Consider the following 26,737-nt stretch of genomic DNA (forward strand, 5'->3'; position numbering starts at 1 on the left):
AAGTGTAGTGTAGTATTATTTTTTTTGCTTTTGCAGATAATTTTAGTCTATATTCACAAAAGATTGAATATGAACGCTTTATGCTATAAATGTAGGCTTATAATTTTATGCATTAAATAAAAACCTTCTGCAAAGTCTAGGGCACTTAAACGTAGAATAAAGAAAAATAAGGTTTTACATAAATCACAGCAGAAAAAAATAAAAATAAGTATCTTTGCTTAATTAATATGAAACCGACCCTGCTTCAAAATTACTGCCGACGGCTCGCAAACGCTCTCGCGCCCCTGTCCGTGCGTCGTGACGTCACAGAAGGCCCTGGCGTAATGTGTAGCGTAACATTCCATTGAGAAGAAGAGGGAAAGATGGCGTCCTCAAACAATCCTCGCAAATTTAGCGAAAAAATCGCTTTGCATAATCAGAAACAAGCGGAGGAGACCGCTGCGTTTGAAGAAGTGATGAAAGACCTCAACGTTACCAAAGCAGCCCGGGTAAGACCCGCTCAGCCCGGCTGTTTACCTTCTGTTGCATCGCTTTTTGGCAGCTAATGAACGCTGCGGATAGAGTTAAATCTGAATGTTGGGATGCTAGCTAAAGTTAATATTGACATCCTTAGCCATGTCGGTCCAGCGCTACCAAATTGTTTACTATTTGTCTGTTAAAATGTGGTGGTGTTCTTCAGATCCATCAAGCTCTTCCGTGTGCTGCGTTATCTTGCTAGGTTGCTGAAGCTGTGAATAATGTGCACCTGTGTGTGTGTCTAGTTGGAGCGATCACAGCTTTCATTTCACTGAAACGTACTGACAGACCTTTAAATCACTCTCACGTTATAACAACACGTCCGTGAGATCAGCTGCTACAGTCTAAATACAGGAATATATGTGTCAGAGCTAAGTTAGCATTTGCGATCCAATCCGATGTTAACCATCCTTCCCAGCTGTTTTCCTCCGTTTCCATCCATCACGAGCACAACTTTCCCTGTTTCCCTGCATATTTCTCGTTTTTTAACAAAATATTCGGAAATATTTTAAAATAAACAACGATAGCAAAAGTACTTTATGTCTTGATGTAACAGTTCCATATGTAAGAATTTTATTTTGTGTAACGTTAAAGTTAAGTCATGGACGATTTTGCCTCACCGTGGAAAATTAGTTTACAGGAAGAGCAGGGGTGCATCTCAGGTAATGATTAAGTTTATTATGGGCTGATCTGCTGACCAAGAACACAAGCAATCATAAGTTATATTAATTATATATATGTCCATTCATATATATGTATATATATATATATATATATATATATATATATATATATATGCACAAAACGAAATGTTGTGGTCACCTATGCAATGATTTTTCTTATAAGACACTAAAGTAACATCACAGTCTAAAACAATATTGAACATTTTTATTTTGAAAGTTTTAAGTACTTTCCTGGGAAAAATGATTGGAATATTGAATCAAGCAGCAACATAATTATCATGATCTTCATCGTTGATTTTGGTGGTAATGCTGCACTCTTTATTAAATAAGGTACACGTTCTTCCAGGAATGTTTGTGCTCATTGTTGGCCTTGTGGCTGGAAATGATGCACACTTACCACATGATGTGTTAGAGGAAACCTGACCCATACTGTCATTCACTACAGGGAAAAGAAATGAATTGGTCAGTTTTGTGGTCTCTGCTAGTTTTTGTTTTTTTGTCTTATCAACACATCATTGCAATTTGTTCAGATCATTATCAATTTCACTTCAGTTCATAATTTGTGAAAGAAAACTTCCATTGCAATGTTTTTTTTAACTTGCATTAGTTTTGACTGGTTTTATTTTAAAACGGGCGACTAATGTAATCACCATGTGTGTGTCACATGGAACGACTGTTATTACAGCAGCTGTCAGTCAGGTGTCATTCACATCAGCTGATGTGACGTTTGTCTGAAAGATGTCTGGTTTTTAACGTGGTCACAAAACACTCAATCTGCTTGTCTCATCATGTGTCATCACTCAGTTAATGGACTCACCCATCTTTCATGTCACCACTATGGACTGGAAAGCATCATTCATTTTTAGCATCTTTTTTTTTTTGTGACTCCGATCAATCATTCACTCATGCTTTCATGCAATTTTACTTTGCACAGTTGCAGTTACAGAAGACCCAGTATTTGCAACTAGGGCAGAATCGTGGACAGTACTATGGAGGCTCACTGCCCAATGTCAATCAGATTGGAAATGGCAACATTGACCTGCCTTTTCAGGTGAGCCCTTAGCCTCTTCGGCTGGTAAATCAATGGTTTGTTCTCAACAAATGTACCTGTCTCAACTGTTGGTGATATTATTGGACACCAGTGCAGTGTCCATTCAAAATATGCCTATTCAGAATAGGACGATTGCTTTGGCCGCTGATATTGCTGCTTGCAGTTTTCTCAAGAACTTCTCATCCAATTTACTTCACATTCCATACCAATTGAATAGGACCATTAAAGCATTAACATTAAATCTCAAAGCGTGTGAGGCATTGTCATTTATTACCAGTGCTGTTGAGAGAGAAACCCGTACACTTACACTGATGTTGGCTGATATGTGGTAGTATGTCATTTATAAGTAAAATGTAATTTGCTGCCGCTGCTACTTCTCCGAACTGGGAGAATGCTGACCAGTGTCTACTGAAAGCTTTGTTTTTTCTACTGTCTGCTTTCAAGCTTTTAAAACACTCTGTTCTGAATTAGTTTCCCTTCCCTTACTTATTTCACTGTTTTCTTTCATCTGTGCCTCTTCATACAACAGTTTTTTGCTTTTTGATTCAAAATGTGTTAATATTAAACATCAAATTTCAGAATTGTTGCAGCATCAGCATAAAACATTTTAAGGCCCTCAGCAATACAAATAAAAAGTGTGAATGGGTTGAATGAGCAGTTCTTGAGCAGAGAATACAGACAGAATTGGTTTTTGTTCGCGATTACACAAAAGTGGTACCCTTTGTTAGTTACAATCAAGAAATGAACAGCAGCATAAAAGCATCCTAGTGTGTTTTTTTTTTTTTTTGGATAGCATGTCAGAATTCTGCGAGCAACAACGCTGTGACACAGCAGCATCAGAGCCTGGTGTGTTCTCTTATGTATGCATCAGTCAGTGCTTTGGAAACAAAATTACAAAAATAATTTTCTGTCCCTGTCCCTGATGTTAAAGTTGTTCTCTACTTGAAGTGAAAGGAAGCTCCAAACCTCACACTGTCTCCTCAATTTACAAATTTTAATGCCTCGGCTAAAGGGACACTCTATGTTTATCCCTCTTAGTTCAGCCAAATCACATTTGAACTCGGACAATTTTAACAATGTTATCTTTTCATTTATTGGTAATACAGTTTGTAGTCTGTCCACCTCAACAAAAATAGAGCTGTTCCAGTAGTGGGGGCATCTGTATCACTGGACACAGTTTTTCTAGTCTTCACTACGTTAGCCACAGTTAGCTACTGGCTCTTAGGTAAACCTCTTGTCTTAGGATCTCATACATGCCTGGTGATATGGCACTATTATCTATGTGATCAGATCAGAAACAGAGCATCGGTGGAACCATTTTCAACACGCTGGTTACAGTACAGTTAAATCCAAAGGTTGCAGTTTTCTCTTTTATTGGTGATTGATTAACATTAGATCACACGCTTGAGCTTTATTCATTTAAGAAACTCAACAAGCATAATTTTGGCTATGAAGGCAGTCAAATAGTCAGAAAGGACCTCCATTTAGAACTGCTTTGTCCAGCCAGGTTGTATTCTGGATCAAGATTGAAGGGAAGCCGAAAGGTTGCAGTGCAAGATGCTGTATACCAGTTCTACCCCACAGTGTGATTTAGTTTCTGGAAATTCTACCATTGCTTGTCATGGCTTTCCATCTTAAAACACATTTGCCAACCCGAGCATCAGTATGGGGGACCCATGGCTTGATTCATTTTGAAATGGAACACATTTGCACCATTATTCCCAAAACATTATCTGAAGACCTAGTTTGGTGTTACTAAGCTGTTTTGCTGTCTTCATTCACCTGATGTGTTCACTCTAGAACTCAGTGCTGGATACCAGTCGGACAACTAGGCACCACGGGCTGGTGGACCGCGTTTACCGTGACCGGAGTCGTATCACGTCTCCTCACCGCCGGCCACTGTCTGTCGACAAACACGGACGCCAGATATCCTTTTTTTTGGTTGTTTGAAGCACATGATGCTATTTGCTATGGTTATGGCCAATAACACATATTTATTAAAGGTTAAAAAATCCCAAAATGAAGTTACAGAGTTCACCGTCATCTTAAAATTGAGTTGTAATTGGAACATTACATGAAATATACTGATACCAGGTTATATCCTGAGCTGATTTTAAACCGCTAATAAATCAATTTAAAAAAATAACAATCTAGATTTCAGAAGAGAGCAGTTTAGATTTTCTAATTCATCTACAGCAATCCTCCATCCAATAGCTATGGAGGTAGATAAGTCAAGGGAAATTTTTCCACTGTTCACCACATTTTATGTAAAAGGTGATGAAAACTTTGTAAATGATAACAATCGAGAGCTTGATTATGAATTATACAGTACAGTTTATTGTTCCACTCTTCTTGAAAATATTCTTCACAATATATTTCTTCACTGGATGTCAAGACACACCAAGAAACCCTTTTACTGAGTTACTCCATCCCGGTAATACATATGTGGTCATTCATTATGCATCATGCTAGTCAGGTTGATTCAGCCAAGGGGTGTGAATCTATGGATTAGCTGAGTTCCATTTTTCATTCCTACTTTATTAGCCTTAACTAAATTCACATTGACAGCTGTCCTTACAGCTCAGTTTACCTCTCCCCACCGCCGGACACTAGCTGGAGGAGGTAAGCACCCTCCTATTATCCATACCCAAAATGTTTATGCAGGAATGGTCTGTCCACAACATAACAGTCATGTATTTTGCTCTACAACTGCAAATAAAGCTGTGTAACACCAAGCGATTCTTTATGGATGTTGCTCTTGAATTGGCTGTCTGCCAGTGTTTTGTTTGCAGGCATTTTGCTGACTTCTCATCTTCCACGTACAGGACAAATTCAGACTCTGCTTTACACCAGAGCACCATGAATACAAAGCCCCAGGAGGTGTTTGTAGGGGGATCCCAGGAGCTGCAGCCTAAACGAGGTAATAGGAGATTGCCATTTTTATTTATTTATGCACAATGGACTAATGCAGGCATCAGACCTTAAATGACATGACTGCTGTCATTAACAAGTTGAAGTAGTTTGTTGATTAAATATTTATAGTAAATTTGTACCGATCGCTGGCGAAGGACTGCTTCAGCACGTTTGGACAGTAACATCTCCAAATGGAGCTGACTCAGGGTGATCTTGAGAGGAGGATCAATAACCGAGTAATTGTCCAAGGATTATGTCTTTTTATGTGTGAGGCTGTGATATAATGAAACCAAGATTAGCTGAAATCCACTCTGTCTGTCCTCTGGTTTGCCTCGCTATTTTTAGATTCTGTGGAATCTAGTGCACAGCTTTATATCCTACTTGACTGGCTGGGATATCGATGACTCATCGCCTGCACTGATTTAAAATGCTATCTATTTTAGCAGCTGTGTCTTGCTGTTTCACTAACTAGTATATCTTTTACCAGTGTCTGGGACAGAGAATTCGGAGTCAAACACAGACAAAGATGCCCAGGAACAGTTATGGGATAGCAAGGAGGTACCAGTGGGAAAAGGGAAGGGTGAAACCTTTTTCTCTTGTTGTGATGCATGTCAGCCACTTCAGATTTGCTGCTTAATGCGTGTGTATGCTCCTTAGGATGATACATCAAAGCCCAACACATGTGATGTCCCAGGAATCAAGTGAGTGCTTTTCATTATTATTGACTGTATAATGTACCCATTATCCAACCTCCCACTAAAAACCCAGAAGTTGGTGATCAAGAAAATAAAATTCAGTTCTGATATTAAATGAGGGATCATCTTCTCAGATCTGAAACAACCTGTATTTTTTAGTATATTCCCATCACCAGACCAGGAGTTGAACCCCCCTGTGCTCCCAGCTGCACACAACACCGGTGGATCGCTTCCTGATCTGACCAACATCCAGTTCCCTCCTCCACTCTCCACTCCGCTGGACCCAGAGGACACCGTGGCCTTCCCCTCTCTCAGCTCGTCCAACAGCACGGGCAGCCTAACCACAAATCTCACCCACCTGGGAATCAGTGCTGCCAGCCATGGTAGTGACTTCTATTTGACAACTTTAGTGCGCTGATATCTGCGGAGAGTGTAGGACACCTCAGGCTACATAATTTCCCCATTGTGTGGACTATTAAAGGTGGATTATTATTATTATTATTATCTTTCAAGCGTCCTCTTGTTTGTTTCCTCACCAGGGATCTCCATATCCTCTCAGCCCACAATGACAGTAACGACACAGCGCCGGCAACCACCGGTGGTGCCGCTCACCCTGACCTCCGACCTGCATCTCCAACAGTCCGCGCAGCAGCTTTCAACCACCCTCTCCTCACCTGTTAACATCATACAGGTAATGCTCTGCTGTGCAGCTTGCTGTTGCAGTCAAGAACCTGTCGCAATGTATCTGTTGTCACAGAAGTTTAATAATTGTACTGGAAATTCAGCATGTCAGCATTATAGGGACAAACCTGAGCAGAGTTCATGTTCACCTTTCATCAGGCTGTGCCAACAGAGTCACTGAGTCTGGAGCAGCAGCTCGCCCAGTATCCACTTTTCAACCAGTTGACACCTCAGGCTCAGGCCCAGCTGCTCAGTGACCTCCAGAAGCAGCAGCAGGCCCTGTCACAGGGCATCCAGCTCATCACCTTGCCAACTTTAAACTCGCCTGGTACGGCTACCGCAAGTAGCCCCTCTCCAGACAGCCAGAGCCAGACCACGGCCAGCATCAGTGTCAGCTCGGTAAGAGTGGAGAAAGAGATTTTCTCATTCAATGAAACGACTTTTATTTTTTTTCACTTAGTAGAATAATTTTTCTTTGACTACCTGTCGGTGGAGTTAGCTTTAAATCAGAACTTTTGGCTTCATTTGCTATATTATGTTCACAGTTTTGCAGAGGAAAATCTTTGCACAGCCTTTGTTTATAAAGCTTTTGAGGCTCAAAGTATTTGTGCACCAGTTCCTGTTATTCTACAATGACATTTACCAGACGTTTGAAAAGGGTTGTTCGAACAACTTATCTGGTTACGATGCGTAGTTGTTCCCACCTGTACACATCCAACACAATGAGTAGATTTAATGCCGTTGCTTCCCATTCTTTAAGACTTGTGTGTAACAAATGAAGTTTAGTCAGAGCTAACCCTCTTCCCTCCAACAGTATCGCAATCAGACTGGCTCACCAGCCACACAGTCTCCAACCTCCCCAGTCTCCAATCAAGGCTTCTCCCCCGGCGGCTCGCCTCAAGTAAGGGCCCACCCACCAAGCTAGCTGCTGATTGGGGAAGGTCTTTGCGCCTGGGGGAAAGCTAATTGTAGAAGAGTTAGGCTGCTTTTAAAACTCAGCATCAGCAATTAACCACTCGTGGTGTCAACAGCTGCATAACCCCTTTCTTCATCACCACTGTCATTGTTCACTGTGTGCATGACAACTTGGCAAATGCATTATTGATTGAGACCCTAACAAGTTGTTAGTTTTTGTGGTTAATCCTTCGTCTTGCAATATTATTTTTTGTTTTTAGGATATAGCAAATATTTGAGATGGTTGTCTTACATGGTTGAGCTCCAGTTTCATGCAGACGACATTGTTGGATTACCGCACAATGGATCACAGTAAAGTTATGACATCATAATTCAGACTGTAACAGACCACACTACAGGGCCTGAAACTCTAAATTATGATTTGTTAATTAATTGTTAAATTTTTAATCAGATCGGTAATACAGTACTCTTTTGCCTGTAAGGTGCCTGATTTAGTTTTTTTTTTTGTTTCTTTGTGAAACTCGTGAAAGCTAAAGTCATTATAGATCAGCTACTCACATGCACACAGACATCCGTTTCTTAGTTAGAGAAAGCTATTGGGGCTTTATCACATTTTTAGCAAAACATTAGGCAATGTTTAATTACATTCTATTCAAGGTGCAGAAACACCTCAGCAAAAGGCCTCATTTAAAAAAAGACTTGCATTATTAAAATAATTCAGGGTATAAAGAAAACCAGCAAATTTATTAATGAAAAAATGTGGGTTTTCATACACTGAACATTAACCTCTGGTGCATCAGAGTAATGACACATTTACAGCGACTCTGCAGCTGAATGGAATCTAGTCTCACTGCAATAAAACATTCCAAGGCAATTCTAGTATTTGTCATGTGAAAACCAGCACTTCTTCAATTTATCCCAAGTATAAATTTAAGAAACGCTGATTCAGGTTTGAGCTCATGCAATTCCACCAAAAATACTGCCTTTGACAGAGTGTGGCCATGGCTGTTAACCGTATATCAGAGTGGATCCTTTACAGGAAGTCGTGCCAGTAGTGTGTATATGAGACCATTTCTATTTCGCTGAAGCTCAACTGAGTAAGTTAAGTTACCTTAATGTAGTCATAACATCAGAGTTACATCAGGGTTGACAAATACCAGAATTTCCTTCTTCTGTGTTTGTGTCATAGTAAACAGGACTGTCATTCTCAAAACAGCACTTCATTGTAATGTGTCTTGTCTGTAGGGATGAGACAATCATCTTCATCATGTTTAGACTGGATTTTCATACTATATATGTTAAATTGCTTGTTTCATTCGCCTCTTTGTGTCTTTGTGAACCGTCACAGAAACCATCCACAGCTCCGTCTGGCAGCAGTCTGGCTTTGTGTTTTTGCTTCTGTTACCTCTTATTCCATTGTCTGAACCGTCTGCTTGGTGGCCTGACTAGTTCACCCCTTGGCTAACCCCTTTTTTGTGTAGTAGCTGCTTCCTTAACAATTGCTCTGAATTTTATGCCTTGCTTTCTCCCTCAGCACATTCCTGTAGTGGGCAGTGTATTTGGCGATTCCTTCTATGATCAGCAGTTGGCGTTGAGGCAGACCAACGCTCTTTCTCACCAGGTGACACGATGCTCAATAAGCATTACCGACTGAAATGTTTCATCCCTGATGGTAAGCTCAGTCTTAATTCTGCACCTTTTGCAGCTGGAACAGTTCAACATGATCGAGAATCCCATCAGCTCCACCAGCCTTTACAACCAGTGCTCCACGCTCAACTACACACAGGCAGCCATGATGGGCCTCACAGGAAGCAGCCTGCAGGACTCACAGCAGCTGGGCTTCAGCAATCACAGCAACATCCCCAACATCATCCTAACAGGTTGGGACACCATACTATTAATGTTGGTGTGGATATCGTGAATTTTGCTGCATGATACACATTTGTACAGTCGCCCGATGGTATTGACATATGTATTTTTGTGGGATTAAACTTTCTCTAAAGCTCTTTTTGAGTTACTTCAAGAAAATTAGATATTCTGTCAGAGTTATTGTCGTTTACATCTGCTGCAGACCATAATGGTGCTGAATGCTCACTCAGATTACCCAATTCTTTCTCTGATGTCTCAGTCACAGGGGAGTCTCCACCGAGCCTGTCCAAAGAGCTTACCAACTCTCTGGCTGATGTAGGCGACGTCAGCTTCGACGCAGACTCTCAATTTCCTCTTGACGAGCTAAAGATTGACCCACTCACCCTGGACGGACTGCACATGCTCAACGACCCCGACATGGTGCTGGCAGACCCTGCCACTGAGGACACCTTCAGAATGGACAGGCTGTAGGGCAAGAAGCTGACTGGCTGAGAACAAGAAGAGAAAAAAAACACACTAACTTGTGAATGGAGAGAAACACGGGGCAGGATGAACCCTCTCCCTCGTTGCATGGCCGTCCAGCTGTCTGACCTCACCCTCAACTCCGTGAAGCTCCTTTGAAGCAGTGCGCCATCAAAAGACAACAGGGAAAAAGACATCCAGTGGCTTGGGAATGGCTCGCTGTCATTTTAAATGAGATCAGTCGCTCAGCGCTTCTGCTAGCCTGCTGTGTTTACAGTGTACCATTACATGCCACATATATTCCAAAAAATGCACATTTGACTTTTTTTCATATCCACTTTAATATTTCTCTGTTGGTATTTGGTCGTAGCAGGAAGCTGCTAGAACATTAAGCTAAACCATGCCCATTATAATGGCTATGTTTAAAAAAATTATAATATATATGTATATGTATACCACAGCCGTTTTGCTCGTACTGTGCAATCAAATCGGTTTTTCCCATCCTGTTTTAATGGCTTTCTATTTTAAACTCAAAGCTTTATTTTTTACAACCAAATGTTATTTTCATCACGTACTGTATGTTTTAAAGCATTATTTATATGTTTTATTTATTTAGATTTTATATTCCATTTCATAATATGAATTTGATGCCAAAATGCTACCGGTACGCATAGTGTAAAGTTGCACTGATGTAATTTGTGTCTATTTATTTGTTGCTAATACACACATATCTATATGTATAAATTAATATATAGAGAGATGTGTGTGTTGGTTGGTTAAGCTACTTGGTTAATGAATGAGTGCAAAACCTCCCCATAGTTGCTGTTTGGTGTTGGATGTGCCATTCTCTGATGTAAGATGCGGTAAATGTTGCCATGCTGCAGCCCAGCGGTCAAATCAAGATTTACACACTTAGAGCTCCAGGAAATGTGATTCCAGAAATAGGTTGGTTTTACACCACTTGGTTTAACTTTTTCTGAGAAAATCATCAGGTATTTCTATTAAACAAAAAAACAAAAACACGGCCAAATTGATTTTCTGCCGGTGAAAAGCCAACATGTATCCAGATTGAAACTTACTTTCGGTGAAGGAAGCCGTGTTTTTAAACACAAATCTTTTAAAGTGGTCACTGTGAAATCACCTGATTTTGCCTTACATGAGTACTCTACTGTTCTACTTAAGTGTCTAATGTGACAACGTATTTTAGTAACTTATTGTGACATTTTCTTGTATTTCAGAGAAACCTTTGGTCATTGGTATTTGTGATTATGTTGTGTAAGGTTTGAAAAATCAATGTACTGTATTTTGTATCGGTACAGTTTATAGCCAAATTGTTTCTTTTTAAAGTGGGGCTAGACAAAAAATCTTAAGAAGGGTTTGCATTTTTTAGAGGGAGTGCAATTATGGGGAGGCTTTTTGCTCCTTGACAGGGAAGCTCTAACAAAAATGCTATTGACCTTTACCACAAATCATTGACACATGTACAACGTCTAGTATGGTACTTAAACATTTCATTTGTTGGATATTTGATTGTATCAAAGCCTCTAAAGGTTTGATTTCATAAAGTTTTTAAAAGTTTCAGAATATAAGGATATTTTTTTATTTAAGGTATATTTGCTTTATTTAGTAAACTCCATAAAATATATTGTTTAAGAAATGTCTATTTATATACTGCAAGTTTTCAACAGCTGTGAGAAAAGTTATTCATTCAGCATTACAACAGATTTCATCTCAAAAATAATCAGGAACAGAGTTTAAAATTGTTTACACCAAACTTAAAACTTTGAAGTATAAAATGTTTACACAAGATGTACCTAAAAATGTTTATATAGCTATCATTTTTAGCTTCATCCTTGACACAAGCCAGTTTTTGCCAAATAGTTTGAAACCAGTTCTGTCATTACAGAATCAGTCTTCGTTAGCCTTTTGTCAGAGTTTCCCTGATAGGCTTGTGTAGCTCTGTGGGCTCACATATGGTACATTGTGATGCTGGTGTACAGATGCAGTAATCATTTATTCACCCAAAGCGCTGTTGGTAAGTTCCCCCCCACCCCCCCTGCTTCCTGAAATGGAATCACTTTTGGTTGACTGTTCATCTCTACACTTCTATGATTAGTTTTAAATGTTTATTATCGGCTGTGACCTTCCAATTTTTTTTCTTGCCTAGACAGATGTATGATTCCTATGCAAATTAGACAGACTTTAAAGGAAAAATCCATCTAATGTTTTTTTCTTGCTGGATTTACTCTTCTGAAATTTAATTTGGATGTCAAAATAAACCACAATGGACCTACATTTCCAAAAAAAAAGTTGGCACAGGGTAAAATGTAAATAGGATATGATTTGTGAAACATTGAAGCAACTTTTTACTGAAAATAAGGCAGTGACAAATCTTTCAAATTTATATGCCTATTTTTATTAGATGGATACTTTATTAATCCCGGAGGAAATTATGAACAAATTGTGACATCACCTTCCAAAATGTTTGGGACAATTGCCACAAAAGGCTGGAAAAGTGAAATGCTCGTGGAAAACATCTGGTGCAAAATTTCAAAATACACATTATACAAAAAGTGCATCAATAAAGGGGAACTTTCACCGCTCTGAAATTACAAACGTAAAATGTTTCTCAACGTGGAATTTTCCAAGACAATTAGAAACATCTGTTCTATTTTCAATCATATACAAGGTTTCAATGATTTACAGATCTTTACGTATTTTTTAGGTTTTAAGCTGCATATGCTAACATTTTTGGTCAGTTTGATTTCTTCATTATTGTAGTAATGCTTGTAGAGGTGGTTGATAGTGAAGACAGCTTTGAATTGAATGAAAGGCTCTTTTTGTTATTTTTTAATAGACAAATTTCCATTGTGACCCAACAAGGCTATTTATAAAACAAATGGCAGTCAGGTGTTGTTACTGTGTACAACTGAGTCAGATGGACAAATTTGTAATTGTAGAAACTTTGCTATGAATTTATGTCAATTTGATCAGTTATTAGAGTTTATGAGTGCGAGACATCCATTGAGTGTTGCGTTGGAGCTTCGACAATCAGTGAGTGAAACGGTATGATAGATTACATCAGAAGCATAGGTCCAGCTTTAAAATGAAGTGACCTCATTTTTTTTTAGAATAATTTTTCCAGAATTACCCTCACCCTATCTTCATTTATGACTGATCTAAATAAAAAAAAAAAGTTGGATTTTTCCTTGAAGTCACTGAAGCAAAAGTATCATTATTCCTAAAAGAAAAGCTTTTTGTTTGACCCAAGTTTCACTGTTGCCAGTGATTTTGAGTTTTTCTATCACTTCCATTTTATCATTCAGCTGAAAACAAGTCCTACATGTTAATCTTGTACATATATGCTATAGCTGAAAGAAAATGCATGACTTAACTTACAGTCAAAACCTCTAAATGAAGGCCTTCTATAGCTCTGCAGGTTTAATTTGTGTAAGTTAACGCTATCACAAAGGGATGCATGTATGGGTTTTTCCTGTGCGAGTTAGCTCAGTATCCTGTTAAAGTGACTCTGTTACCTCCATCTTTGTATAATGCTACTTGGCGAATGATAAGGGAATGTATTTTCTGTGGCGATGTTCTTCTTTGTCCTTCCTGTCTTTTTCATGGCCTGATGTTTTGAGTCTGTGGTCCTGTTGTAGTCAGACCAGATTCTCCTCCCTCTTCACTTCTGAGGAATCAGACTACTGCTTGTTCCTCTCTTGTTCTCTCTCTCTCTCCTCATACCGTAGCATCTAACCGTGTACAGGCGTAAACAGACAGTTCTAGCATGGATAGAAAGCCGCAGTCCTTCGTCTTCTTCAGCGCAAGCATATTTCACTTTATTGCGTAAAACAGAAGTCGATTCTGCCTTGCAGGGATTGCAGATTGTTTGCATATGTGAACTTCCTGCACTACGCAGTCAACCAGGTGACATGATAAACGCCCTTTTCCCTAGTTAAATACAGGAGTTCAATCTGGCTATTACATCAGAAATGATTGTTTTATCTTGTTCATGCCTATCATGCCAGGTTTGGGACTGGGTGAAATGCAATTCTGTTTCCTTTCTTTGTTGTTTTTTTGTGCAGTGTTTTAGTCCGTTTGTTGCTTTGCACTTTATTTGTGGCTTCCTGACTTGTGAGCAGGGACTGTTCTGCCTGATGTGAATGCTGACTGTTTCACTCCTGATGTAAATTTCGGAGCTATTTTTCATGTTGAAGTAAAGATGACTTAATCTGTTTCCTTTGTAATTTATATTTTAGCTTGTGTTTTGTTTTTTAAATCGGTGAAGATTTTTGGTGATGCAAAGTTAGCAAGGGCTTACTGTAGAGCAGCACGTACTCCCATGTTGGAAAGAAACGGCACTCAGAATGTAATTTTTTTTTTGTCGGTCTTTTCTTCCCCAAGTGAATATAGAGTTTGAACGAGTCACACTTCTTGTTGCGATTCCAGATTGGCTTTAGCAGTCAGACAAAAACCTCAGTAATACTCAGATGAAACATGCTACATCTTGACTTTGACATACATGGTGCCACTATCAGAGTTCTCTATGGTGCTGCAGCACAGTCTCATTTCATGTAGTGAGCTGAGCTGGTGAAATGTAGGTTACATGTTTTGGACATAAAGAATGGGATACCATTAAAATTTTAGAACACGTCCAGCTGCTCTTGTCTGGTACAACATGTTTTGTTTCTCTAATGTTTCTGGATGTGACAGGCATTTGGAAAAAGTCTTGCCCTCTATACTAATATCTCAAATGTGAGCTAAGTCTGAGGCCTAATGAAACATGGAAAGCAAGCTCCACTTTCTTAACAGATAAGACGAACAAATCACCTCACAATATATTTTCTATATTTTGCAAACTAGTTTTGAGTCATCTGTGGATTTTATTCTTTGCGATGTCTGTGGTTACAGGTGATGTTGTGTTGAAGGCATTGAAGCTAAATCTTGTCCCAAACTGAATGAGCGTACGCGTGAGGCTCAAACAGAAGTCCTCTGTTTAAAGGTGTCTTTAGGTCCCAGGCTGAAAGGAGCGAGTTGCTGCTCTGTCGTCACTACTTGTTCCGAGTCTTTTAGGTCTGAATAAAATCTCCCTTTAATAATACTGGGTTTTCTAAATGACTTTACTGCTCTCGCTAGAAAGACAGTTTAAGTTCTACTTAAAGCTTATAGTGAGAATAGCATTATATCACTGTTGTCCTGTAAGTTGTAGTAAAAGATCTGTAGCTATTTATTTGTTGCCATGTTATTCTCTTTATGTGATCATCTGTTTATAATATGAAAGAAAAATGTCAATTAAATTGAATGTGGAAGACAGATTTTTCTCCGTACCTAGTCTTGATTTGCAAAGTATGCTATCTGAAAAACTGTCCGATGTCATTTTACAGTCCCAGCTTGTTGCTGTGGGCATGCATGATGTTTCGATCCTGTTGTATATTGTCTTTGCTATCGTTTATATTTTGTAATCTGTATTTCCAAATGCAAAATTTAAAAGATTATTTTGGATATGCGCATGCTTGTTTAATGTTCAGAGTGTTGATTTCCACTAAAAGCTGTTGCGTTTAAAAAAAAGCAAGCCTTTTCTGTTACTAGAGTTCAATGTCTGATATTTTTCCAGAGTAACTTTTATATGAACACATTAAATTCAAAGATAGCACATTATTCACAGTCCTATTTATAGTAATTCCACACACTACATGTGTTTGCAATTAAGAACCGCTGTTTCATTTTATTTATCATTGTTGATTATTAGAATCAGCCATTGTAATTTCCTATTACACAGAATTGATCAAAATCCACATTTATTCATTCTACACATATTCCAAAATCGATGCCTTTCAGAAACATAGATTGCAATCTAACATTACAATATGTCTTAACAAAAGGATTTATGACATATTCCTAACAGTTAAATGAATAATTGTTGTATTAACTGCATATGTAGCTGTAGTTCTGTTACATCTGATTATATGAAGTCCTAGTTCTTACATTTCTGATCATACGCAGTCATAGCTCTGATCATAGTTGTGCGTTGAAATGTGTTCCCGAACCTCCCCAGGCTCACTGGTCCTTAGGCCACCAGCCGGACCTGCTGGTTTCTGTGGGTGTCAAAGTCCTCAGGAAGAGTGTCTGAAGAGAGAAACAGCAGGATTCAGTTTGTACAACCAAAGGAAAAAAACTCATAAACAAAGACAGCATTTTTGGCATTACTTTTGGCATCAATGTAGACCATGAAAACCTTGAGGTATCACACCTTAAATGATGGATAGTTGAAAGGTATTACAGCATATTATACTGTAAACCGCTTGTGGGAATTTTCAGTCGTTTACATGACAAAGAAAATAACTATCATGCTAAAGCATGACTTTGATCCTAAATCAACACTCCCTTCTTGAACAAACACACCACTTAAAAAAGCATGAAGATCAGGGACAAAATGTAATCTGCAAGAATTCCATGTCTGGTGCATCATGCTCAGGATCACACCATTTGGATGATGGAGGCAAGTTGGTATACTAGACGAGCTGTTAGAACTTTAGTTACCACAGTCACCTTAGTCAAATGTGTTATCAACCAGTATTAGGATCCACATATTGTCCCATGTGCCAGAGAAACTGGTTCTGACACGGCCACATCAGAGGAGATCATTAATAGATGTGTTTAATTCATGATTCATTCTTTTTGCGTGTGTAGTTGATGTGTCTGTTTTTCTTCCAGTTGGATTATTATAAATATCCATCATCTAATCACTGCTTTATCCGCTGCAGCAGGTCACGGGGAGCTGGAGCCCGATCCCAGCTGTCTAAGGGCGTGAGGTGGGGCAAACTCCGGGCACGACGCCAGTGCACCGCGGAGCCACACAAAGACAGACAACCACGCACGATCACATATTAAGATAATAATTACAAGTTGATAAGAAACAAAAATAAGGATTGTAAATAAGATTTAAAACAAACTACCCAAGAAAATTTGAAAGTTAAGAGTAAAGAGTAAATCCTTTGAGTGCATTAAGAACGGTTGTATAAATTATGTAAAAAAAGATGGTGTTGAAGAAGTAAAGGCCACAGAATGGGAAAGTTTATTTACCATTGCAGCGATAACGCAGATTGGCCCAGATGATGTTCTCCTGTGAGAAACAGAACACTCCCAGTCGCCCTCCTCTCATCGTGGCATCAATGATGACGCCCGTGTCCGCCACCACCAGAGGTCCCTCGTAGAAACGAACTCTGCACACCAACAGAGCGATCAAATCTCATAGCAGTGATTTGATCAGTGACTTTCAGGGTCAAACAATGTTCTTAACACCTTCTCCTATGGGTTTTCATACAGCTGTCTTGGTCAAATGTGACCAAATTGTTAAAATAAATACGATTGGCCTCCAGTGCACTACCTGATGTAACCATCAGCAGGTCGGTGTTGGAGGAACCAGCGATAAGAAGTCTTGTCCTTCCAGCCAACATTGCGAGCATCTTTCCACAGGAGCTTTACCTGGTCACTGGTGTCACCAGTGTGCCACAGTGCATTCCTCAAGTTTTCACCTGGACCTGTGTTCGACTTGACGGCCTTTTGGAATAAATGGAAATTACAAGTTTCGTAGTCTCAGGACAAACCACTGATTGACTCCCATTCATTCCAGGAGATCAACAAGGAGAATACAAAATATTGTTAGCTCTGGACACGAATAAAAAATGCAGAAGAGGTCTGGATTTGTACCTACAACCATGCAATTTTGGGCTGCCTCTCAGTTAGCATTTGCCTTGTTGTCAAAGTCCTTTTTGATTTATGTAGGTGGATGTCTAGAAGGGCAGATCACCTTCAGTTGGATGCCCGGTTCTGCCACTGCCCTGAATGGGTTTCCCTGCCAGTAGATCTGTTCCACCTGCTTCCACATCACCACATAGAAACTGGAACTGTCCTGGTACCCAAAGATAAATCCTGCATAGTCGTCATCTGTCACCGTGTTAACATGAAACGTCCCTTCAAAATCCACACCACTGAAAGCAGTGTAACCTGGTTGGGACACAAAGGTCATCCTCTTACACAATAGTTGCCACTTCAATGTAAAATACAGGTGTGCTTCATCTTGAGGTTACGTCTCTCTCGATTATATGGGTTTCAAAAGAAATACATAAAAAAATAGAAATCACGTTTATATAATTTTACTTTTATTCGACATATGTCATTCTTGGCTTACATCGTGGTTTTGGAACCAATTAAAGACGTAGGATGAGGTATACCTGTACAGACTTCGTGAAAATCTTGAATTTCATACCATTTTCTATCATTTAGACCTGAGCCACAGGTTTCCTTTAAATAGCAAATGTAGTACCCTTACCAACAGCCAGTCCAGGATCACTGTTCATAGTTTGGACAATCTCTCTTCCCTGCTCAAAAAAGAGTGGATTGAAGAGAAATTAAATCTAAAAATGTGTTTTGTAATTTGTTTAAACAGAAAAGAAGAAGACTAAATGGAACTTCACCTGGTTCAGCACCACCCAGTTTGGGTCAATCTGAGCATCTCCCTCCGGATCTAAAACAACGGTTTGATACTCTCTAAAGTCAGTGAGGGTGACTTCAGCATTTTCTGGACAAACATCAATGGTGTCAATGACAGTGTCATTGTCAAAATCCTTCTCACAGACATTGCCCACACCATCACCTGAGAAGAAAGAATCATATACTGTTGTAAGAACAAACTACGATAAAAAGAAAACTTACTTACTTACATAACCACAAAAGCCACGATCATTACTCACCATTAGAATCCTCTTGCAGAGGGTTGGGAATCAGACGACAATTATCAGGACCAGGTGGCAGCAGGTCTGGGATGCCGTCATTATCATCATCATCATCACACTCGTCTCCTTTGCCGTCTTTATCAGTGTCAAGCTGCGAGCTGTTGATGACAGCTGGACAGTTGTCACGAGAGTCTTGGTGACCGTCGCCATCACTGGACAAGAGAGACTTTTACTGGCACTTGGTATATTATCAAACCTGCGTGTGTTGTGTGTGTGTGTGTGTATGTGTGTGTGTCCGTGTGAGGTAAAGGTGATGTGTTTGCACAATACCTATCCTTGTTGGTGTCACAGGGGTCTCCAATTAAGTCATTGTCCATGTCCATCTGAAAAATACAAAATGAATTGATGTTACCATCAAACTGGAGTGACTGTGTGACACATCCTGGAGTACTTGTTCATTTATTGCAGTTATGTAGTCTCTTTTAACCTGATCAGGGTTTGGAACATAAGGACAACTGTCACAGGCATCTCCCACTTTGTCTCCATCCCGATCTTTCTGATCAGCGTTGGGAACCCTTCTGCAGTTATCCAGGTGGTTTGGGATTCCTGAAATCAAAGTGTGCATCAGTGAATGTTCAGGCCTGCTGCTGACATCTTGAAACTCCAGTTGTTTCTTTGTGGTGTTTGGTCCAAAGACTTAATGCATGTATGATGCATGTACAGTATAATCATAACTCACACAGGAGGCCTCTTACAAATATTGGTCCAACATTCAAATTTTCAATTTCTTAAACCTCAAAAAATCAAAGCTTAATGAGATAACAAACTCACACTGAAGCAATTGTGTGTGGGGGAAAAAAAAAAACATGTTGCACACATACCATCTCCGTCAATGTCTTCATCACACTCATCACCAAATTTGTCCACATCTGTGTCTTTTTGGTCATTGTTTTTGACAGCGCGGCAGTTGTCACAGGCATCACCAAAGTCATCCTCATCAATGTTCCTCTGGTCTACGTTTGGTACCAACACACAATTATCCTACAAAGAAATGTTTCAGTCAATACAAAAAAAAAAGGTATAGCCTAGGTGTAGCCAAACAGTTTTTGCATTACTTATCTATTAATTTTTTTATTTATTTTTTTATTTATTGTAATTTTATGGTTTTGGTATCCCATTGCTGTCTTCTCCATATGAACCTGTGCATTAAGGATCCCATCCCCATCTGCGTCATCATCACAGGCGTCTCCAATTCCATCACCATCAGCATCTTCTTGACCGGAGTTGGGCACTGTGAGACAATTATCCTGAAAAAATTTATATTTTTACTATTAACTTTGCAAGTGGATAAACTGAAATGGGATGTAACCATGGTAATACCAGTGAAATATGGGAGTAAGTTCTTTCTACAGTGGATAACATATTTGATTAATTATTTTTCTAAATTCAACATCAGGTACTGTAACTTTGCTGTCCTTGTGGGTCAAATGATTTCTCTAACCATGTAGAAACAAAAGTTGACTTCAAACATTATACAAAGGTGTGATTTCTGACCAGATATTACATCAGACTACATGGATTATACTGCCCTATTCCTTCATAAGACATCTGAATATTGCAGATGACTAAATCATTTATATGGCTCACCTTGTTGCAGTTCCTCTCTGGACAGTCTAATCTCTCGTCAGGGAAACCATCAATGTCAACGTCAGCTCCGCAGAGATAGCCGTTGCCAGCCCATCCAACTCCACACTGTGAGAAAGGAGTGTTTTATGGACTGTACAGACTGTTTCTGTGGCCCTGTTCTGTACTGCAGTACATAAATTAAGTATAACCTTTATTACGTATATATTTTTTATTTTATTCAAGTAATGGATATTAACATTCAAGATTTTTAAGATGCTGATGCTAATATAAAATTTGCAAATACTGCTTTCCATTAGCAAGAACCTCAATTCAAAATGATTTTGTTAAAAAAATAAAACTTCACTCTTCTGATGTCACATATTGAATGAACTCGGAAAAGAACTAGGAAGATAATTTTTTTTCACCTGACACTCGATTTTGCCCTCTCGGTGGACAACACATTCAGCGCTGGAATGACAGGGGTTGGGCTGGCCATTCCCGCAGGCTCTCTCTGGCTTACAGCCACGCCGTTGATCCCCAGCATAGCCTGCCTTACAAGGGCCACACCTGAATGAGCCCTGGTGACACGGAAGAAACAGATTAACTGCTGTAATATAATTGGAAACACTACATCAAGCAGCTTGGATTCATTTTTATCTCCTAGTGATGTATCGCTGACATCGCAGGGCTGTGATACATCACTAAGATGTGTGACACCAGTTGGTCGTTTCTGTTCACACTGGTGTAATAATTCACCAGGGATTCATCAAACTGTTACGATCCTGTGTTTTGTGTTCTGTTCATCCCTGTTTTCTGCTTCCCTGCCTGCAGAAGATTTGGATTTCCGTTGACAAGGAGGCAGGGTGCATCTTGAGCAGTCAGCTGATGAGACACACATGAATTGTATCTGTCATCTTCCTCCCTATTTCTTACCAGTCATTGCTCCATTTAGTCATGTTCATGTACCTGGTCATCTCTCAGCTGCCTGGTCTTTTTCCAATCGTCTGCTAATTTTTCATATTTGCTTCGCTGCCTTCAGTTTTTGTGGTTACCCTTGTGTTTTCAACCTGAGCATTAAAATATTTTTTGCAAGTTGACTGATTCTGCTTTCAGGAGTCCTTGTGTTTTGCCGGTAGAAAACGTAACACAACATCAGAACCTTAAAGTTAATACACAGCAACACACAGGTAAAATATGGAAGAGGAGCAAAAGCATGGAAGAATGTAAAATAAAATGAGTGAACAAATTAGTAATCAGTGACAATAATACAGATGTATTTCGCCAGCAAGTTTTTCTGTATTTGCCACCAAAAAACTTCTGCTCAGATCAGATCAAGTAGGGATGAAGCCTGGTTTTATCCAACTACACAATTCCTTCACTGAAAGTAACACATATTTAGTTTAAGGTGCAGTTTTGATCAACTAGTATCACTTGTTCCTGAAAGCTCAGACCTTTCTTGAAATTCTATTTTCAATGTTTTTCTATTTAGAAAGTTTACAAGAACCAAATACCTGAACTGGTTGCATCCCTGAGATAGTACTTGAAGAACATGAAAACTAACATGATCTGGAAAACTCAACATCTGCTGGAGTAATTTATTTTTTTGGGGTATGCATCAGCTCTCTTTTAACAGTCAGTTATTTATCTTGGACAATGTTTATACTCACAGGAGTGTTCATGCAGATGGAGTTCAGCACACAGCCTCCGTTGTTGCTGCCCTCACACTCATTGATGTCTTTACACACCTTCATAGGGAAAGGAGGCACAGAATACCACAATTTAGTGTGATTGGAATACACTCGAAGTATGAAGTGCAGCAGAGCGAAAACGATAAAGGTTTGGTGGATTAAAGAGGTGCTGAAAACGACCAACTCTGTGTGCTTGAATTTCTGTATGTACAGAAAAAGGTGAGGGGGTGGTGTTGATGAATGTGGTGGTGAGGAGTAAAACCAGACATGTTCGAGGGGCAGATCACCATCGAGCAGTAAGCAACTGCAGCCAGCAGAATGTTGCAAAGTATGTGGAGTGTAGTTTTGAGGTTCTGCTGGATGAGGTATTCCTGATGCTGACCTGTTTGTTAGCGATGGCGAAGGCGCGGCCAACACCCTGAACTTGGTGGCCAGTGTATCCAGCAGGACAGGAACCACAGCGGAAACCCGGGGAGGTGTTGATACAGCGCACACCCATATGGCAAGGCTTCACTGTACACTGTTGACAGCAAAGTCTCAGAAACATCAAGATGCATCAAGATTATGAACCAGTTCTGTTACAGCAGTGAGCTGGGATGAGTAGTTTTAGGCATATTTTGAGCTTTAGGTCAGCCTATTGAAATGTGATTCAAAGGAACGTATCATAGTGTATCTCAGAAATAGAACCCATTATATGATTTCTTATTGTTACCATGGCAGGTCATATTTGATTGTTTTCCAGTGAGAAGTGGAGCCCTGCCGAGTTCATTTATAATCCTGAAGCTTGTTTTTCTCCATTCTTGTCACTAAATAAACTGATATCAACACCAAACTTATAAAATATTTTACTCATACTACCTGAAGTATGTAATCACAATCATAACAACATCATTAGACGTTATTTGTAATGTTCCTCCCTACCTCATCCACATCAGAGCAGTGAGTTCCGTTGCCTTCCATCCCTTCTGGACATGGCCCACACTTGATACCCTGAGGCGTCTCCATGCACCTCACACCTGGATGGCAAGGGTTGGGCACACAGGAGGGCCGAGGCTGCATTCCTCCCATCCCTGAAGAGAGACGAGAACAACTCTGTTCAACTCCTTTTGCTACCTTTTAGCTATTTTGCAAAATCTCACTTGACTTTTTCTGTTGATGACCTCTTATGTTTTCATCACTGTTGATTTATGTTGAGGTGGATCTTGATTCGAGTCTCCAGATCCGGGAAAATATTTTCAATTTTTTTGATTTTGACAGGATATCTGGGCACATGCATCAGTTTATCAGCAGTTCATTGACATTGGATTTGAGTAGTGTTTTTGCATTTGACTTTTGCATACATGCACACTGTATTGAGAAACAATTTTTTCAGTCAATTTATTTAAAATATTAATGTGAGAATAAGAAAATGTGTGTTGTTGCATACACAATCACGAATGTAAAGGAGCGATCAGCATATCTGTTCAGGATGTCAACTCACCACAAGCTTCACATTCCATCACAGTGTTCTTCAGGAATACAATCTCTTTTATCTGGAAAATGGAATCAGTGAAATGATGGTGTTTATTTCATGATCAACAGCTGCACAGTCCTCTTTTTTTTTTCCCTTTTCAGATTGTCTTGTTAGGGGTCGTCACAGCGTATCATCCTTGAACAACTGCTCAGTCATTACGCTTAATTAAATCATCAGTATGACGAGATATGTGTCGTATACTACAAGTTTAACGTGTTTTTACCTGTTGCTTCAGGAGCTCTTTAATCTCAGCCAGTGCAAGGTTTGTCATTTTAATCTGGCTGATAATTTCTCCATCTGAAAAGAAACCAATCACGAGGGTCATTATACTATTATACTACTATACTATGTGACTGGGATTGGTGCCGTGGCGTTAGGATGTCAGGGAAGGGTCACGATGCAGCATAAAGCAAAACATCTGTTTAATGGACATCAAATTCACATCTTTAAAATTATGCAGAAGTTTTTGATAAGTTTTTGCCACTGTACGAGACTGAAGTTGCTCTGGTTGAATGGGAAAAAGTATCCAAGATTTTCATTAAACATATTTCCAGTTCTGTTTAGGGCATGGCACCAAGAAGGTTTTGATAACCTTCATATGCTTAAGGTGTTTAGCACTTAGAATTTTTGGTCAAATGTTATCCTAGGGCTGCTTCTTCAAAGGGGGTGCTGGAGAATCATTTCACTACACTCAATCGTAAGTATTGTACAATATAAAAATGTTCACTACTTCTAACGTGTTTGCCAAGTTTCTGAGTGTGGAAAAAAGAAAAACCATGCTTTCAAAGACAATAGATTTCTTGCATCTTTGCTGGCCCCTGATACCTGGTGGAAGTACATTATGGTACCATACATTACTGTACTTCTACCAGGTTACACAATCCATTCAAGTATTAAATGCATTGCCTGAGCTACCTCAGCCACCGCAAGCCTCACTTTTATCCTCTACCCAAGCATTCAGTGGAGTCAGAGATGTTTTGATTGCAGCTGGAAAATAGATTTCCAGATATGGAACTACATAAGATTTTCTGGAATACACATTTTTCAAAGAGTGTGGGCGCTTTTGTTTTTCTACAACGTGATAAAGTGAGTTTTGATTTTCCATTCAGAGCATCCACTTCAAAACAACAGTAATAGCCTAACAATGCCTAATGTATGTTAGAAACGTATGCACAATACACACACTCTAAAACAGAAACTCTGGAGCCATACATTAGGTAATGGATTCAGTGCATAGAGGTATATGTCAAGAGTAACATCATCTCCCCCCATGCACGAACCCTGCCCCCGGAGGAGCCACATGAGGATGAAAATCCCTTGAGCATGAAGGAGTTGTGGTGTTTCCATCAGCAGCACCTCTGTTTACTGAATGGATTCCACAGCACAGAGAGTGTGTGTGTGTGTGTGTGTGTGTGTGTGTGTGTGTGTGTGTGTGTGTGTGTGTGTGTGTGTGTGTGTGTGTGTGTGTGTGTGTGTGTGTGTGTGTGTGTGTGTGTGTGTGTGTGTGTGTGTGTGTGTGTGTGTGTGTGTGTGTGTGTGTGTGTGTGTGTGTGTACTGGAAACATATCATCCTCAATGCTAATAAAAAACACAACAAACCTCTAGAAGAGAAACCTCACAGTGATTATTTTTCCTCACTGTGTGTCAGAGCAGTGTGCACACTCTGAAATACTTTGCACAGAAAACATATTTATTTTATCTATCTTCAATATTTTTACAGTCTGTAAATCTCAATAGGTGAATTTTTAAAAAAAAATCTTGTGTGGCATCAATTAATTTTTGGTATCTACACGTAGAAAAGAGTGACCACGGCAATGTACAGACATTTGCTCTCGGTGTATTTAAACTACATTATTTATATATTACAATACAGTACGTTGGATAGAATAGCATGCATACATACAGTGTAATTTAACTTGAATTATTGAGAATGTAAGTGGCAACTTTTAAAGAAACATTTATTCTCCCACAAAAGAATCAATCAAGCTTGATTGTATAGCTTCACATCTTCACAGGACAAAGGAAACACTTTGACAGATGTGTCCTCACCTCTCTGTCCTGCTGCAGTGTTTCCTCCCATGTACAGCACACAGGTCAGCGCCAGAAGCCACAGCATGGTTGAAGTTGTGTCGCAGATACTCCAATACAACGACTTTGAGTTTTCCCCGTCCTCTATCTTGAGCTCAGACTTCAAGCTCCTCCTGCAAATCTCCTTCCAGCTGTCTTTTCCCCCCTCACTTTGGTTTTTATTCTCTTCCACCTCCTCTTACCAGGCTCACATCTCCATCCTTTACTCTAAAAACTCCTTAACTAAGAAATATCAATTTGGTAATACTTGATAGAACAGTCCTCACTTTAGACAGTTCATTTCATCACCAACTGGATTTTATTTTGATGATTGGTGTTTGAGGTAGAATGGAAATGGAAAATCTATGCACACTCCTTATTGGGGGTTTGGTTCGTTGACTTAATAAATAGTTAAAGTATAAAGAACATGAAGAATCATTTTACTTCTACTCTAACATGATAAAAAGTCATCCAACAGTGTCTTTTTGATGTAATTCACACATTTATCTTCACATATGAACATCTTGAGATTTTATGTCTCCATATATTCAGTTTCATGCACTGGAAACATCAGACTCACCAAATTACTTCAAATTTAGAATCATTAGAAAAAAATTTGAAAACAAATTTGATCCTATATTCTTTATTAAACACACAGAGTTGTGCATTAACAACTGACTGATTGTCACAAACAAAAAAAACTGGTTTGTGTGTGTGTGTGTGTGTGTGTGTGTGTGTGTGTGTGTGTGTGTGGGTGTGTGTGTGTGTGTGTGTGTGTGTGTGTGTGTGTGTGTGTGAGAGAGAGATTAGAGTAACAGATGTTACTTTACATTCTTTAGCAATTTTTGATTTTTCACTACAATTAATGAACAGGAGCCTTTTACATTGACTAACCTTAATGGGTCGCATTTTGATCAGTTTCTTATCGTAATTATTTTTTCATTTTAGTTGTGATATATTCTATAATTATCTCTCAGCTGTTCAGAAGAAGATGAAACCAAAGTCGACAAACACGGATTGAGTGAACCTTTGCATTGCACCCAGCAGGAGTGAGCTGTAGAAATGGTTCCGGATCTCTAATGGTGCTTCGAACACAGACAACACATTGATCTTCGCTACTGTGAGGAATGCTGAGGTCAAAGGTCGATGGTAACGACAACCTGCAAAGTTCATTAGTGATGCTTTATTGCCTGTGTTGCAACAGTGCGTTAACTCGGTCGAGGTAGTGAAAGTTTCTCAGGACATGACTTCAGGCTGACCCCAGACGTTTCCTGTCACCTTCCACCAGCCTCAGAGTTACGTAACAGACGGTTTATGAAGACA

At 39.4% G+C, this 26,737-nt stretch overlaps 2 protein-coding genes across 4 annotated transcripts; one reads left to right on the top strand and one right to left on the bottom strand.

The window, feature by feature from the left end:
- Window positions 1-345: 345 nt before the first annotated feature.
- On the top strand, window positions 346-15,360 carry crtc1b (CREB regulated transcription coactivator 1b). Of its 3 annotated transcripts, XM_068320219.1 has the most exons (14): window positions 346-488; window positions 2,134-2,250; window positions 4,051-4,176; window positions 4,811-4,872; window positions 5,076-5,170; window positions 5,651-5,721; window positions 5,821-5,864; window positions 6,018-6,241; window positions 6,398-6,549; window positions 6,699-6,938; window positions 7,354-7,440; window positions 8,989-9,075; window positions 9,160-9,334; window positions 9,583-15,360. In XM_068320219.1, the coding sequence occupies exons 1-14, from the start codon at window positions 363-365 to the stop codon at window positions 9,792-9,794; spliced, it is 1,818 nt and encodes a 605-aa protein (XP_068176320.1). In that variant the 5' UTR covers window positions 346-362; the 3' UTR covers window positions 9,795-15,360. The 3 variants fall into 3 exon arrangements, with proteins under 3 accessions (XP_068176320.1, XP_068176321.1, XP_068176322.1); XM_068320220.1 differs by lacking the exon at window positions 8,989-9,075; XM_068320221.1 differs by lacking the exon at window positions 7,354-7,440.
- Window positions 15,361-15,489: 129 nt separating this feature from the next.
- Window positions 15,490-25,522, bottom strand: comp (cartilage oligomeric matrix protein). The gene is made up of 19 exons (XM_068318919.1): window positions 25,397-25,522; window positions 23,571-23,644; window positions 23,315-23,366; window positions 22,756-22,904; window positions 22,217-22,354; window positions 21,814-21,891; window positions 20,572-20,724; window positions 20,168-20,272; window positions 19,720-19,827; window positions 19,402-19,561; window positions 19,008-19,126; window positions 18,851-18,903; window positions 18,539-18,732; window positions 18,263-18,441; window positions 18,118-18,166; window positions 17,596-17,792; window positions 17,173-17,345; window positions 16,869-17,008; window positions 15,490-15,911 (listed from the first exon to the last, which is right to left on the bottom strand). The coding sequence occupies exons 1-19, from the start codon at window positions 25,461-25,463 to the stop codon at window positions 15,853-15,855; spliced, it is 2,247 nt and encodes a 748-aa protein (XP_068175020.1). The 5' UTR covers window positions 25,464-25,522; the 3' UTR covers window positions 15,490-15,852.
- Between the last annotated feature and the right edge of the window lie 1,215 nt (window positions 25,523-26,737).

This window comes from Antennarius striatus, chromosome 7 (assembly GCF_040054535.1).
Source record: "Antennarius striatus isolate MH-2024 chromosome 7, ASM4005453v1, whole genome shotgun sequence".
Taxonomy (NCBI): domain Eukaryota; kingdom Metazoa; phylum Chordata; class Actinopteri; order Lophiiformes; family Antennariidae; genus Antennarius; species Antennarius striatus.

Bases quoted from the DNA above. Each gene is read 5' to 3' on its own strand.
- comp (XM_068318919.1), bottom strand. From the start codon at position 25,463: ATGCTGTGGCTTCTGGCGCTGACCTGTGTGCTGTACATGGGAGGAAAC. The intron at 18,733-18,850 runs GTATTGTGCAAA...TCTCTTGTCCAG, and splicing joins TGTGACACCAACAAGGATAG to TGATGGCGACGGTCACCAAG. The intron at 17,009-17,172 runs GTAGTGCACTGG...GTTGGTGTGCAG, and splicing joins CCTGCTGATGGTTACATCAG to AGTTCGTTTCTACGAGGGAC.
- crtc1b (XM_068320219.1), top strand. From the start codon at position 363: ATGGCGTCCTCAAACAATCCTCGCAAATTTAGCGAAAAAATCGCTTTG. The intron at 4,177-4,810 runs ATATCCTTTTTT...AACTAAATTCAC, and splicing joins TCGACAAACACGGACGCCAG to ATTGACAGCTGTCCTTACAG. The intron at 6,939-7,353 runs GTAAGAGTGGAG...TCCCTCCAACAG, and splicing joins CCAGCATCAGTGTCAGCTCG to TATCGCAATCAGACTGGCTC.